Source organism: Cladophialophora yegresii (genome assembly GCF_000585515.1).
Source record: "Cladophialophora yegresii CBS 114405 chromosome Unknown aczIN-supercont1.2, whole genome shotgun sequence".
In the NCBI taxonomy this organism is placed as follows: domain Eukaryota; kingdom Fungi; phylum Ascomycota; class Eurotiomycetes; order Chaetothyriales; family Herpotrichiellaceae; genus Cladophialophora; species Cladophialophora yegresii.
This window is the reverse complement of record NW_006913046.1, coordinates 693,464-706,137: the sequence shown is the minus strand read 5'-3', so window position 1 is coordinate 706,137 and position 12,674 is coordinate 693,464. Positions and strand designations below refer to the sequence as shown.

General features: G+C 54.7%; 4 protein-coding genes across 4 annotated transcripts; 1 reads left to right on the top strand and 3 right to left on the bottom strand.

Annotated features, from left to right (window-relative positions):
• Window positions 1-478: 478 nt before the first annotated feature.
• On the top strand, window positions 479-2,302 carry A1O7_02171 (uncharacterized protein; the record flags this gene model as incomplete). Its single annotated transcript, XM_007756206.1, has 4 exons — window positions 479-704; window positions 765-964; window positions 1,025-1,386; window positions 1,552-2,302. The coding sequence occupies 4 exons, from the start codon at window positions 479-481 to the stop codon at window positions 2,300-2,302; spliced, it is 1,539 nt and encodes a 512-aa protein (XP_007754396.1).
• Window positions 2,303-2,855: 553 nt separating this feature from the next.
• On the bottom strand, window positions 2,856-3,650 carry A1O7_02170 (uncharacterized protein; the record flags this gene model as incomplete). Its single annotated transcript, XM_007756205.1, has 1 exon — window positions 2,856-3,650. The coding sequence occupies one exon, from the start codon at window positions 3,648-3,650 to the stop codon at window positions 2,856-2,858; it is 795 nt and encodes a 264-aa protein (XP_007754395.1).
• A 599-nt stretch (window positions 3,651-4,249) lies between these two features.
• Window positions 4,250-7,182, bottom strand: A1O7_02169 (DNA repair and recombination protein RAD54B; the record flags this gene model as incomplete). The annotated part of the gene is made up of 2 exons (XM_007756204.1): window positions 4,250-6,854; window positions 6,902-7,182. 2 exons carry the CDS (start codon window positions 7,180-7,182, stop codon window positions 4,250-4,252), a joined length of 2,886 nt encoding a protein of 961 aa, XP_007754394.1.
• A 4,317-nt stretch (window positions 7,183-11,499) lies between these two features.
• Window positions 11,500-12,540, bottom strand: A1O7_02168 (uncharacterized protein; the record flags this gene model as incomplete). Its single annotated transcript, XM_007756203.1, has 1 exon — window positions 11,500-12,540. A coding segment is annotated over one exon (1,041 nt), but the record flags the coding sequence as incomplete, so codon positions are not given.
• Window positions 12,541-12,674: the final 134 nt, after the last annotated feature.

The following is a 12,674-nucleotide window of genomic DNA, read 5'->3' as shown; positions in this document are numbered from 1 at the left end:
GTGCCTGTAACGGCAACTTGCATCACCGCGGCCGCCCGGAAGCCTCGCCAGAGCTGCCGCCGAGCCGCCATGGCACACGCTTGGTCCCTGCCACCAATAGACGAGCGCCATTACCACGACGGTATCAATGCCCGGACTGTAAGCGAGTACTAACGCAGTGGTCAACGGGCATACAGCGCTCAACATGTACCCTGCATCTGTACATAGTACAAGGTAGGTGACCAAATCGCTCAACTGCCGTTCAAGCCACCTCAATCGGCATCTCGCATCTCAGCTGGAGCTCACAGCTGGAGTTATTCTCGGCTCCACGACCAAGGTCACATCGACACAATCCACTTATCATCGAATTATTACATGGCCTTTTCAGAGTTCACACAACCGTCAGCTTCCTCTTGATGTCCCCTCCCTACCCGTACATTCTCGCCGCTCGTAATAGCCTGGCCGTGAGCCGGCACACAATACGGCAGATTCATCTAGAATGCTCGACCAGATTGCCGGCCCGCTGCACGTCAGCTTCACCTCAACCCTGGTCCTTCTCGTCATCGCCCTACTGGGATGGTACCTCGTGTCAACAGTCATTGCATACAACAGGCTGCGTCATATCCCCGGGCCGCCACTCGCCCGCCTCACGAACTGGTGGTGGATCCGTGCTGCGGTGTCCGGAAAAGGACACCTTGCGCTGAAAGATGTGTGCGATCGCTATGGTACGACCGCCTCGTCTTCGTCGGGGAAGTGACCAATGCATCTAACAAGGCCGCCTCCAGGCTCGATTGCCCGGATCAGCCCGAATATGGTAGTGACGTGGGATCTGGACCTCTACCGCAAAGCCAACGCCTACCGGATCAACGACTACACCCGTGGGAAATGGTACAAGGCATTCAAGATGGACGCGGAGCGCGAAAACCTCTTCACCGAGCTGAATGACGAGAAGCACTCTGTGATGCGTGCAAAGCTGTCTCCCGGGGTAGGTGGGCACGGGCTACCAAGTCGAGCACCAGTATTTGCTTACCAACGGAATGCGTAGTATTCGGGCAGGGACAACCCGGAATGCGAACCCAGCATCGATCAGATGGTTATGGACGTCGTGCAGTTGATCAAGCGCAAATACCTGTCCGTTGGGTCCACCTTGAAGCCGCTCGACTGGGCCGAACTCGCTCAATACTTCACTCTCGACGTGATCACATACCTGTCCCTGGGCGAGCCGTTCGGTTTTGTGGCAGACGACACGGACAAGTACACGTACGTAAAGTCGATGGAGGACAACTTTCCCATCATGAACATCTTCTCGGCCGTGCCGCTGCTGTCGGCCATCGCGAGGATTCCCACAGTGCAGGCCAACCTTGTGCCGTCACCAAAGGAGAAAACCGGGTTGGGAAAAGTGAAAGCGTGAGTGAAAATCCCGTTCAGCATATTGCACGTTGGTATCAAGATATCCTTGTTGATATCCTGTCCCTTTTGCATATCTACATCAACTGTATCTATACTCCATACTTCCCACGGGGAACAGGTCACCCGAATCACAAAACTAACGCGTGGCGATATACCATGTAGAGTCGCTCGACAAATCATCGCAGACCGGTTCTCCTCTCCCTCCACCACCACTGAGAAACCCACGCGCCATGACATGGTCACCTCGTTCAAAACCCACGGCCTCTCGGAACTCGAAATCTCCGACGAATCACTCTTCCAGCTGCTCGCCGGGTCCGACACGACCGCGACCATCGTGCGCACGGGCTTCCTCTCCATCCTGTCCAACCCGCACGTCTACCGCAAATTGCAGGCCGAAGCCCTCGCGACAGACATCCCACTCGACGGCATCATCCCATACGCCCACGCCCTCCGCCTCCCCTACCTCCAAGCTTGCATCAAGGAAGCCCTACGCCACCACCCGGCCGCGGCAGGCCTGTTGCCCCGCGTGGTCGGGCCCCAAGGGGACACGCACAAGGGCGTATACCTGCCCCCCGGGACGGAGGTGGCCTTCTGCGCGTGGAACATGCTGCGGCACAACACGGCCGCGTTTGGCGAGGACGCCGAGGTCTTCCGCCCGGAGCGCTGGCTGGAGGCGTCTTCTGAGCGGCTGGCGACGATGGAGGAGGCGCATCATCTCGTGTTTGGGAACGGGCGGTACAGGTGCATGGGCGAGAACATTGCGCGGTTGGAGCTGAACAAGATCTTTTTCGAGATGATCCGGCGGTTTGATTGGAGTTTGGTTGATCCTGTGGTGCCGATCAAGAAGAACACGAACTACGGCTTGTTTGTCCAGAAGGGCATGTTTGTAAGGGTGAGTGAGATGGAGACCTAGGTGGGGATATGGTTGGGTGCGCCGAGTTGGCTGGCTAGCTGACTGAGCTAGGCTGAGCGCATAGTCATTCTTACAGAATTCGTACAGTCCGCAGGATATCACGGAGATCATACTATAATACTACCCTACCCTATCCTATCCTATCATATACTTACTGGTACGGAGATTCCTCTCGCCGTTTATAGCACCATATGGATCTGTCACTGTCGAAGATACAAAGGGGCCACGCATGACCTCATTATGTCAAGTATTCTAGAAACCAACTCCGTACCTCAGTCACCATCTGGAGTGCCTCCGTATGTGGCAGCTCCTCACAACCACTCCGCTCAACCACCCGATCTAGGTAGGTACTGTAGGAGCCCAAGACAGATCTCCAGCAGATTCAATGTACACGTCCAATAGAGCAGTTAGCCAGCCAAGTCGAGAGCGAGTAAACAACATATCGGTAAACCATCCTTCTTCCTGCTTGCCTTCCCTCCCTTCCTCGCTGTCTCCACTGGGGCCTTCTTCCTACCTTACCTTCCTTCTTTCCTGTCTCCCCTGGACCTCAGACTCAACTATCCGGACAATTCTCATTCTCCCCAGGACACGTATAAGTGTCACACGGCGTTCCAAGCCTACACGTGTCGTAAATCCCCGTATCGTACCCGGGCACCGGCACCAGCGTCACCGGCACTATCGCGCTCCCAGAGTATGTGAACATGTACTGGCGACACTCGCCCGTGGCGGCGCGATACGTGAAGATGGTGCACGCATCGTTGTCGTCGCACGCGCGCAGGCACGACCAGAAATCGGGCTGCGGGTCGATCAGCCAGCTTGGGTTGTAAATATCCGCAGGTAAAGGGGCCGGGGCTTGGTTGCAGTAAATGTTGAAGGTGCAGTGGCCGCAGCCGTCGCCCTGGAGCGTGGGTTGGTCTGTGGGACAGGTGGTGGGGTGGAGTGAGGTGCTGGTGGTGGTCGATGTTGTCGTGGTCGTGGTGGTGGTGCTTGTGGTCGTTGTAGTCGGTGAGGTTGTGGTGGTACTTATAGAAGTCGTTGTAGTTGCTGTTGTACTAGAGGAAGTGGTAATGACCGGGTTCAGCGGCCTCGTCGTCGGGTTTAGAGGCCTCGTCGTGGTGCTGGCACGTTTGTGCCGTGGGAACCTGCTAAGAGTCGTCGCGGTGCCAGCGACGGCGACGACAGGTTGCGGCATATACGCAGAACAGTACTGCTCAACCGGTGTAGAGTTCGCCAGAGGCTGGTACTCGGGGTTGATGCCAGGGTCGCAGCCCCGGTCCGGCCCAGGCCAGCCTGCCAATGCTGTGCCTGTGATGGCACAGAGGACCAAGGAGAATATATGAACTCGCATTGTGAGATCGTGGAATGCAGTTCGACTCTGCCGGCTATACTAATGCTGTACTGCGCTACAGCATCTAGGACGGCGACTGTGTTGAAGAAGACTACACACAAACGGGGGCCATCGGTAATGAACTAATTATACTGTATGGAGTAGGGAGTACAACTCCCCCTTTACAAGCGCTGCCAGGGAGATTTCGCGCACTCCCGCTTGAATGATAACGAGCATACGGCGTACAGTAGCTTGATAATGTGTAGCCCGTGCTCCATAACAGACCGTCTCGATGCGTGGAGACAATCTTTGGGAATCGCTGTGGCCAGGAGTCGATCTTTGAGCTGGAAATTTCCACAACGGCCACCATGGAACATGGGGTCGGGTGGATCCTGTGCACTCCGTGCGTGATGTGTACTGTAGTGCTGGCTACTCTCGATCGCATGAACCGTTGGAAGGTGGAGAAGACTTTCGCGTTTGGCGGATCTGGATGAGGATGTGGCTGTCGACCGGGCCATTTTGGGAGCGTAGGCATCGAATGGCGCGGGCTGAATCTCGCATCGGTAGTGACTAGCGCAAATTCTCGCGGACAGTCCTCCGGGCTCATAGCAGCTCGGTCATCACAGACCTTGAATTCCCCTTACCTTCTTGAAGACGTATGACACACCACCTCCACCTACCATGTCCCGATCGAGCTTGAGAACATGCTCGAGACATGCATCCTCCACTGCTGAGAGGATGTTGGCCTTGAAGTCGTCGTTGTCATCTCCATCTTCCGCTTGGCGTAACAAAGAGGTGTTAATGTGCCGGTACTGCATCAACTCATGCTTCTCTGCTACGTGACCTGTTTCAGATTGCGCTGGCGGAATGGTGTGAGCCTCTTTGCCTGCGACGCCCGGTCTCCTCGAGCTCCCGGGAGTTGTTGTCGGAGAGGGAGTGCTAGACGTTGTGACCGGTACCAGAGACCCGTCGTCACAAGCTTCATTTCCGTCGCCGTCAGCAAGAGGTGGGACTATATCGCGTTCCTCCCCAGCCTCCTGCCCGGCGCCTTCACAACGACAGTCAATCAAGTCGTGAGTGCGCAGGCCTTCACTCTCATCCAAACGGAAGAGATCTCTGAGCTCGTCTTGGCTGAAGGTTGATATGCTTCCTTTGCCCCTGCCCGATGGCCCAAAAGAGTTGGCCCCAGCACCGGCTCCGCCCTGCATGATGCTGTCCGCTAGCGCTCTCTTGACTACTTGCCGCTGCCAGATGCGCTCCTCTAGTCCACCCTTGATGAGAAATCTGTAGATCTTGCAATGCCGCTTCTGACCTTGCCGGTGAATGCGTGCGATCGCTTGATCGTCCGTTGCGGGATTCCAGTCCACATCAAACAGTACGAGTCGGCTGGCTCCTATCAAATTAAGTCCCACTCCACCGGCTCGAGCACTCAGCAGGAAGAGAAAGGCTTTGGCGGGTGGTGACTGGTTGAACTGATCGACCAGAGCTTGTCTCTTCTTCGCCGGAACAGAGCCATCTAGGCGGAGAGACTCGAAATTTGAGTTTTTCGCCAGCTGTTCGATCAAATTGAGTGTCGACGTATAATTGGAGATGACAACGACTTTTTCATCCGTGGTACGGTGGATGTTTTGAAGCAGTTGGTCGAGGAGCCGGATCTTACTAGAGACAGAGTTCTGGTACAGCCTTGAGAACCCGTCGGGTAGCATGTCATTCAGCGCCACGAGCGATGAAGACGGAGTCGCGTCATCGTTGCCACTCATAGGGTCCATCAGTGCCGGACTGTTGCAGAGCTTCTTCAAGATGGTGATCATTTGAAGGGCTGTATCCTGACTGCGCAACGCCGAGTGGAACATCGGAGAACGAATGACGTTCCGGTAGATCTTTGCTTGAGCCGGGGTTGGTTTGCAGAAAAGCACGTACTCCGTCTTCTGGGGCAAGAAGTCCGACAGAATATCGGCGGTCCTCCGCAATATGAACGGCGACGTTGTACGGCTCATATCTTCGCTAGCTTCCTGGCCGCGCTCGATCTCTTCCGCAGTTGCGTCTGGCTGCCGGCTTCTCATGATAGGCTTCTCATAGTCTCTGATAAAGCCCTTTTGGGATCCCAGAACACCGTCATTGACAAAGTTGACCATGGAAAAGAACTCGCCCAGGTCATTCTGAATGGGCGTCCCTGACAAGATGATCCGACGCTTGGTGTTTAATGATTCGATGGCTTGGGCTGCTTTATTCTTCATCGTCTTGAGTCGATGACCTTCGTCGCATATGACAAGGTCGATGGAATGGCTCTTTGCAAGGTTATCGGCCACCATACGCAACCTTTCGTATCCGATAATCATGACCTGGAAAACCCGGCCGTCGAAGTCGCTCAGACGCGTGCGTTTCTCTTCGAACTCCATCACTCCCAGTTGGTCTCGGCCAAGCCATTTCTTAAATTCGCGTTTCCAATTCCGGATGAGGGAGACAGGGCACACAACGAGCGCCTTTCTGACCACAGGGGGGTCCCTGAAGACCGGATTCTGCCGGAGCAAGGTCCACAGAAGAGATATAGTGGTCAAGGTCTTGCCCAATCCCATTTCGTCGGCGAGAATGCACCCTTGGCCATCGAAGTCCTTCAGTCCCATAACACATTCATAGAGAAATTTGACTCCCTCCCGCTGATGTGGACGCAGCGTCTTGGCGACATGAGGGTCGAGAACCACATCAACCGTCTGACGACCTTCAGGCGGACTTGGAGGTCTCTTGAAGACGAGAGCGCCTGGCGCAGCAGGATCATGTCGCGGAGTAGGGGTACCACCTGAGGTCCGTGCGAGAACCCTTGTTTCCTTAACCGGCGGCTTGAAAGCTGGGCCGCCAAGTGGATGGAGAGCAGCTTGCTTCGGCACCTGTGTCTTCTGCTTCTGTATATGAGCTTTCATCTGAGCCTGCATGCTCAGTTTCGGTTGCTGGTTGGAGGAAGGTGAGCCAGATTCGGTGTCGGGCTTCTCCTTCGCAGGCTTGGTGCTTGCGTTGACATATTTGAGATATTCGGTCCTTTTGATGCATGAATCGACCTCCACCTCTTTCCCGCCCATGGTCAGATTGGAGCCGGGCAGCAGGGGCGATGACAAGGCGATGCGGCCAATGCTCTTCCCTGTATTGTTATACAGTGTTGCATAGCCACCTCTAATGGCTAGCACCCCGTCATCTGTCCAGGTTTTGTTCTTCTTGTTCGTAGGAAGACGCCTGCGAAGTACTCAGCAATTGAAGGTGGTGGGAGGAGATGCGCATACCATAAAACGGAATAATAACTGTCAAACCCGCCAGTGCCGGCCTCCTCCTCTTGCTGTGTAGGACTAGCAGGATTCGTGATCTGCTTCAGGGGTTGTCTGGGAGCGCCGGACGACGGTCGCTCCGAGGCATATCTAGGCAGTATGAAAGGGTCAGACTCATCTGCCTGCCCGTCTGGAGGACTGAGCTTTCGTCGTTTCGAGGGTGGAATTTCAGTTGTGGCGGCGTCATCGGTGAGAGCGGCCTGCCGAAATTTGAGCGGTTTGAATGGTTTAGACAACATAACTGAGTACTCCGTAGCCAAGCCTGTGATCAAGACTCTTTCAGACTATGTCCACAGGAGGCTCAGACGGGCCTTGCAGGTTTGGTGCACCGCGGAGTCGGACGCGGAGAGGGAAAACGAAATGGAGAAACGCGACGCGCGACGCGAAACACGTCATCACGTGCGACAATGTCCTTAATCACCCCTGACGTCACCTTCAGTTTACAGAGTCCCTGTATTGAGCTCCACCCCCGTTCTTCACATCTCTCTATGGGCGATTTCATCTCAGTTTCCCACGCTGTTGCTGCTCCGTGTCTCTTTCCAATCATAGGTGATGTGGACGGATGCACGAGCTCAGGTGAAATGCCGCCAGAGTCTCAAGAAGGCAGCTCACATTCCAGCTCGTCCATACCTCTCATCTTCGTCTCAACCACGTCGTCTTGGTAAAGCCGCGTGCGGCAGCACTGTTGAAGAGAAAATCTATATATGTCGTGGCAGTCATAGAATACAAGCCGACAATGTAGCCAAAAGCATTACGAGGGATGATGTCGTGGATGTAGACGTGGAGCCAGAAGTTATGTCTGGGATAATGCACGCGGGCGGCGTAAGTTGGATAGAGGTGGTGGTTGCATCCGCAATGTCGCTTGCAGTGGTCGTAGCTCTGGAACTGATATTTGGCAGGTCGGCGACCACGCTGGAGGGGTCTGGTGAGGTTGCTGTGGTTGAAGACGTTGTGCTGGTTGTGGCAACCTCGGACGAAGTTGTGGTATGTGACAAAACAGCATTCGTTGTCGAAGTTGTCAAGACAGCTGAGGGACTGGAAGTATGCTCAGCTGAGACATTAGTAGGGTCAGCCGATGTGGTCGTCGTGGGGCTGGTGGACCTTGCGTCGTCTATACTAGTGAGTGACGTGGTTGGGGCCTCCGAAGCAATAGACGAGGATGTGCTAGACGTTGCTAAGGGTTCCGACACATGTACAGCGGCTGATCTCGTAGATGAAGTCGGGTCGGAGGACGTTGTGGGAGGATCAGCAACGGCACCAGCGACATCAACTGACGTCGTCGTGGCTGAGGTGGACGAACTAGTCGTGGCAGCGTCATCGGAATCACTAAAAGATGTCGTCGTAGCTGCTATGTCAACAGATGATGAAATGAGTCTCGTATCCGCCAAACTGGCGAGTGCTGACGTTGTAGAGGTCACAGAGTCGCCACTTGAGCTAGGCGAGTCTGACGTGCTCGTTGAAGCATCTGTAGAGCCACTGGCACTTGTCGTTGTGGGAAGACATGCGGCAGTGCTTGAGACGGATTTCTCAGAGGATATGGTATCAGAGGTTGTAGTGCTCGTTGCAGACATGGATGAAGAATTTGTTGAAGTGTCAACTTAAGAAACAATCTCAGCTAGGAGAGTCAAGGCTAAACCATTCGTAGGCACGACATTGGCGATGCTTAGGGAGGGAAATGCCATCTGAGTCATGAAGGTCGAATAACCCCACACGCTGCACTGTAGATGAGGGAGCCCCCTTTGCCAGATGCCGGGCAGGACAACGAACGAGATGCTAGCGAAATCCCCAGCCCGTCGACAGTAGGCTGAAGAGAGAATAAGGAAGACGCTGCGTTTTGTGCTGGGGAAAGCAGACTTTTCGCTAGGATCGCTCGACGATGTGGTAGTTGGGACTCGAGGGACTCCGACGTTGGCGGGACTGGGCGAAGTGGCCCGCTCCAGCAGTCTCACCTACAGATGCGGCGCTGCTCATGGTGGTAATGACTGTGATTGTGCTCCGCTTGAAAGACTCGAGGGACCAAGATCGCCCGCACCAGCGGCGGACGTTTTGGAGGAGGGTAGGGTTCCATCGTCCTTTGTTGGGGAACTCGACGTGCCGGTGGTTGCTGCTACGTTTGATGTTGGTTCTGGTGTGTACACAGCGACATTTACCGTGACTGAAGTGGTCGAAGGTATAGGGACCGCGTCAATCTGTGCCTGAACAAGCGCAACTGCAGAGCAACCGTCAGGAACAACTCCGTCCCAGTAAGCGACAAGGGTCGTGTTGACCACTGTGCGAGACTGAGCAGTTCCGAAGAAAATGATGCTTGTTACTGCGTCTATTGTCCAGTCAGCAAAGAAAGCCGGTGTGTACGAGCCATCATCGTGGGTGTTGCGCACAGCTGCGTCCACACGGAGGCTGTCAAATCCCACGTAGCCGGGGACGCCGCTGAATCCAAGAACTTGTGTTATTTCATCGAGAATGAACCGCCCCGCGAAGCTTGGGTCCGTGAGGGCAATGGCTTCGGTTCCAGAGAATCCGATGTATGCAGTCGTGGTCTGACACCTACGGTATCTCCTCCGCCATATATTCAAGGCCAGAGAGACGAAAAAGTTACCATCTCCGGAAAGTCGAGCAGGTGCGGGATCCGGGATCCGGGATGCGCGTCGGTGGGTCCACACTCGGCAGTAGTCGTTTCTAGAAGTGCTGTTGTGGTCAATGTCCCATACGGTCCCGCGCGACTCGTGGTAGCTGAGCCCACGCTAGGCTGATCGGAGATTGATGAGCACGATGGTAGATCCAGTGAGGCCGTAGACCTTTGGTGAGGGCTTGTCCGGGAACTTGAGATGGAATGAGTGTCATGGGCTGGACTGCTCGAGAATGTAAATGGCTGGCGATGGGAGCTTCTGCCAGGTTTCGATGTCGAACGAGTGAATGAATAGCGACAATGAAGAACAAGAACGAGGAAGAGAGGGGAGTACTCACTCGCTTCCAACACCCACGTATATTACTGTCGGATGCTCTTGTGCCCGCGCTCACATGAACACGTACATTCGAAGCCTCGCGCAAAAACCCTCGAAGTTCGAACGCTTCGTCGTAGACTCTGCGACGTCCACATCAACCTCGTTAGGCCGAAGGTGGCATAGTGGTCAACGCAACGGCCTTCTCAGCTGCTCACACGTGCGACTGACCTAGGCGGCCTAGATCCTCGTGGGACTCATCGAAGAAGCTGTATCCCAGAAGACAAATTGACCAGGCGAAAGCTTGAGCTGAGTTCGAGAATAACGGTCTGTACGCCTGAGCCTCATGCCGGACGCGGTTAGTTGCCGAGGTTGTGAAGTATCGGGCGACGGAGAGGGTAACGTGGCTGCCAAGAGTCTAAGATAGGTGACGATGTGGCGTCCGGCCCCTGAAGCGGTCTTTGCGGCGGACACGTGTGTCGGGAACGCTTGATCCCTGGCTTGCTCGAGAAAGACCAACCCACCAACTTACCCGGGAGAAACTTTCACTACATGACGCACTATCGACGTGAACGGCGAGGCTGACAACGACTCAACGGTGGCACTGCATCAGGGTTCGGCCAGCCTTTTCGCTGCTGTACCGGGTGCTTCGGGTTCGCCGACTCGCTCTGGGTGTGTCGGGCTCAGCAATCCCGTACTCTAGCGACCCCAGCTATAAGGTACTTGCCGAGCTTCGCTTCATTTCCGGTGCACTGATTTACGGAACGGAAGAGGTACAGCATTTGCATGCGGAAATGCGGCAAGCCACCATAAGTAGGACCCAGCAGAAGGGATGCTGCTGTTCGGAGTGCTAACGACGCCGTGTGGAGAATCACCACTTGAGAACCATCCGATATAGACATTTTGTATTCGCAGGCTGTCTCCTAATCACTACGTCGTGTTGAGCCAAAGAGAGCTAGATGGCGGCGCTACTCTGTTCGAGAGAATAGCCGGTCCATAGAAGCATGCGACATGAGCAGCAGTTTCCCAAGCACTCGAGGCTATAACCATGCAGAATAGTAAGATCAAGCAACAGATGTCTGGGAAGGACAGAGCGTAGGAGCCCAAAGGGTGAAGTTTGAGTCTCGACAAGACCACTGAGTTGAGGTTTGGTTCCGAATGAACAACCTGGTCATTGGCTTGTGTGGCTGTTGGAGTTCTGGGACCGCCTTCGCTCAGTTCCACTTGGATTTGATCCAGCGAACCTTGTTCTACATCGAGCTGGTCGTTCTTTAGCTTGAGTTCACTCTGTAAGGTCTGCACTAGCTCTCTCAGCTCTTGAATTTCATTCATGGCCAAATCCACCCTCTTCTGAAGCACGAGCATTGGTGACTTAGCAGAGTTGGGAGCTTCCGGTGGAGGAGTGCATGGCGACAGGGTGGCTCGCCGGCATGGCGAGTCCGGGATATCAGCTCGGAGCTTGAGAGGCGAAAGTGGATGTCTGCGCGCAATGGGAGACTTGCTGCTAAAATCTGGCCGCATCCGCCATACAGAGAAAGGGGTTAGCGGTCCTGTAGCACTCAGAACGTCACGGGGTGATGTCGGCGAGAGGGCCAGGGTTCTGATTTTTCGGGGTCCTAGTGGTGTTCCACAATGAGCGACGCTGCTGTTCAGTGGAGTTTCGCACTCCCCTTCACATTTCCATTTGATCGACCCAAATGTTGCACGGAGGACTTTCATGAGGACTTCCTCAGTCCCGGCAGCGGTGTCGATCGACAGCGTCAACGAAGGCATTGGGGATATCGGTGGTGTTGTGTTATTCTTCAACAGCTGCCTCAAAGCAACCTTGATAACTGGTAGTAGGTATGTTGAGCCCCAATCCTCGATTGCTTCGATCCAGCCTTGAAATTCTCTGAACCCATCGGCCTCATCGAGATTAAATCGCGAGAGCTCGGACATACAATAACGCCCGTCTGCATCAGTGCTGTGGTAGTTGATGAGAGCAGCTGAATTGTCGATAGCGCAAGAGAATGAGATTGGTTTTTCAAACACCGCGCGAGAGCCACCGCATCTTCTAAACAGAAGTTGCTGTGCTCGAACGCAGTGAGCGCCGGCGATTGCGCATTGGTTCTTCGTTGTCTGCACTGCATCTTCGGACGAGGTAATCATTCGCTCAAATATCAAGAAGGGACAATAAGTAGTTGTTCCAGGAGAAACGGACCCCGATTCAAAGTCGACAATGGTTCCAGAGGCGGCTGTGCAGTGCGGCAGAACAGATAATTCTCTTTCGTTGAATGCACTCGTAGTGAAACCAGTCAAGAGATTAGGTCGAGGAGAAGGCAACTCGAACAGACTTTCTTGCGCTCTGACCGCTCGTGGTGGGAGGGCCTCTCGAGTCAGCTTCGGAGCTTGGCATCGGTGAAGGCCGCGATTGTCTCCGATCGGCGGGAGGACCTCAGGAGGAAAGACCATCGTCGAGCCGAACCCTCTGCCATCTGCCAGGTTCCTTCGCCATTGTCTTTCTTGACGATCGAATCGGTCTACTCTCTGGAGACACGGCTTGAGTCTGTCGGAAAAAGGGCGAGACAGATCTGAAAGCTGGATACCCTCGGTAAGGACGATACGAAATGCACTGAGGACAATCGTTCGAAAGTCGGACCACTTAAGGTGACTGCCGTCAAGAGCTCTCAAGAGGGATACTGTCGTGTCGGGGAGTGGACTTGCGGTCTCCATGCCTCGGTAGCAGCGAAGGGGCTCGGTTTAGACGAATAGGACCGAGTGGTGAGGTGTGGGACGACCCTGGTATGTAACGT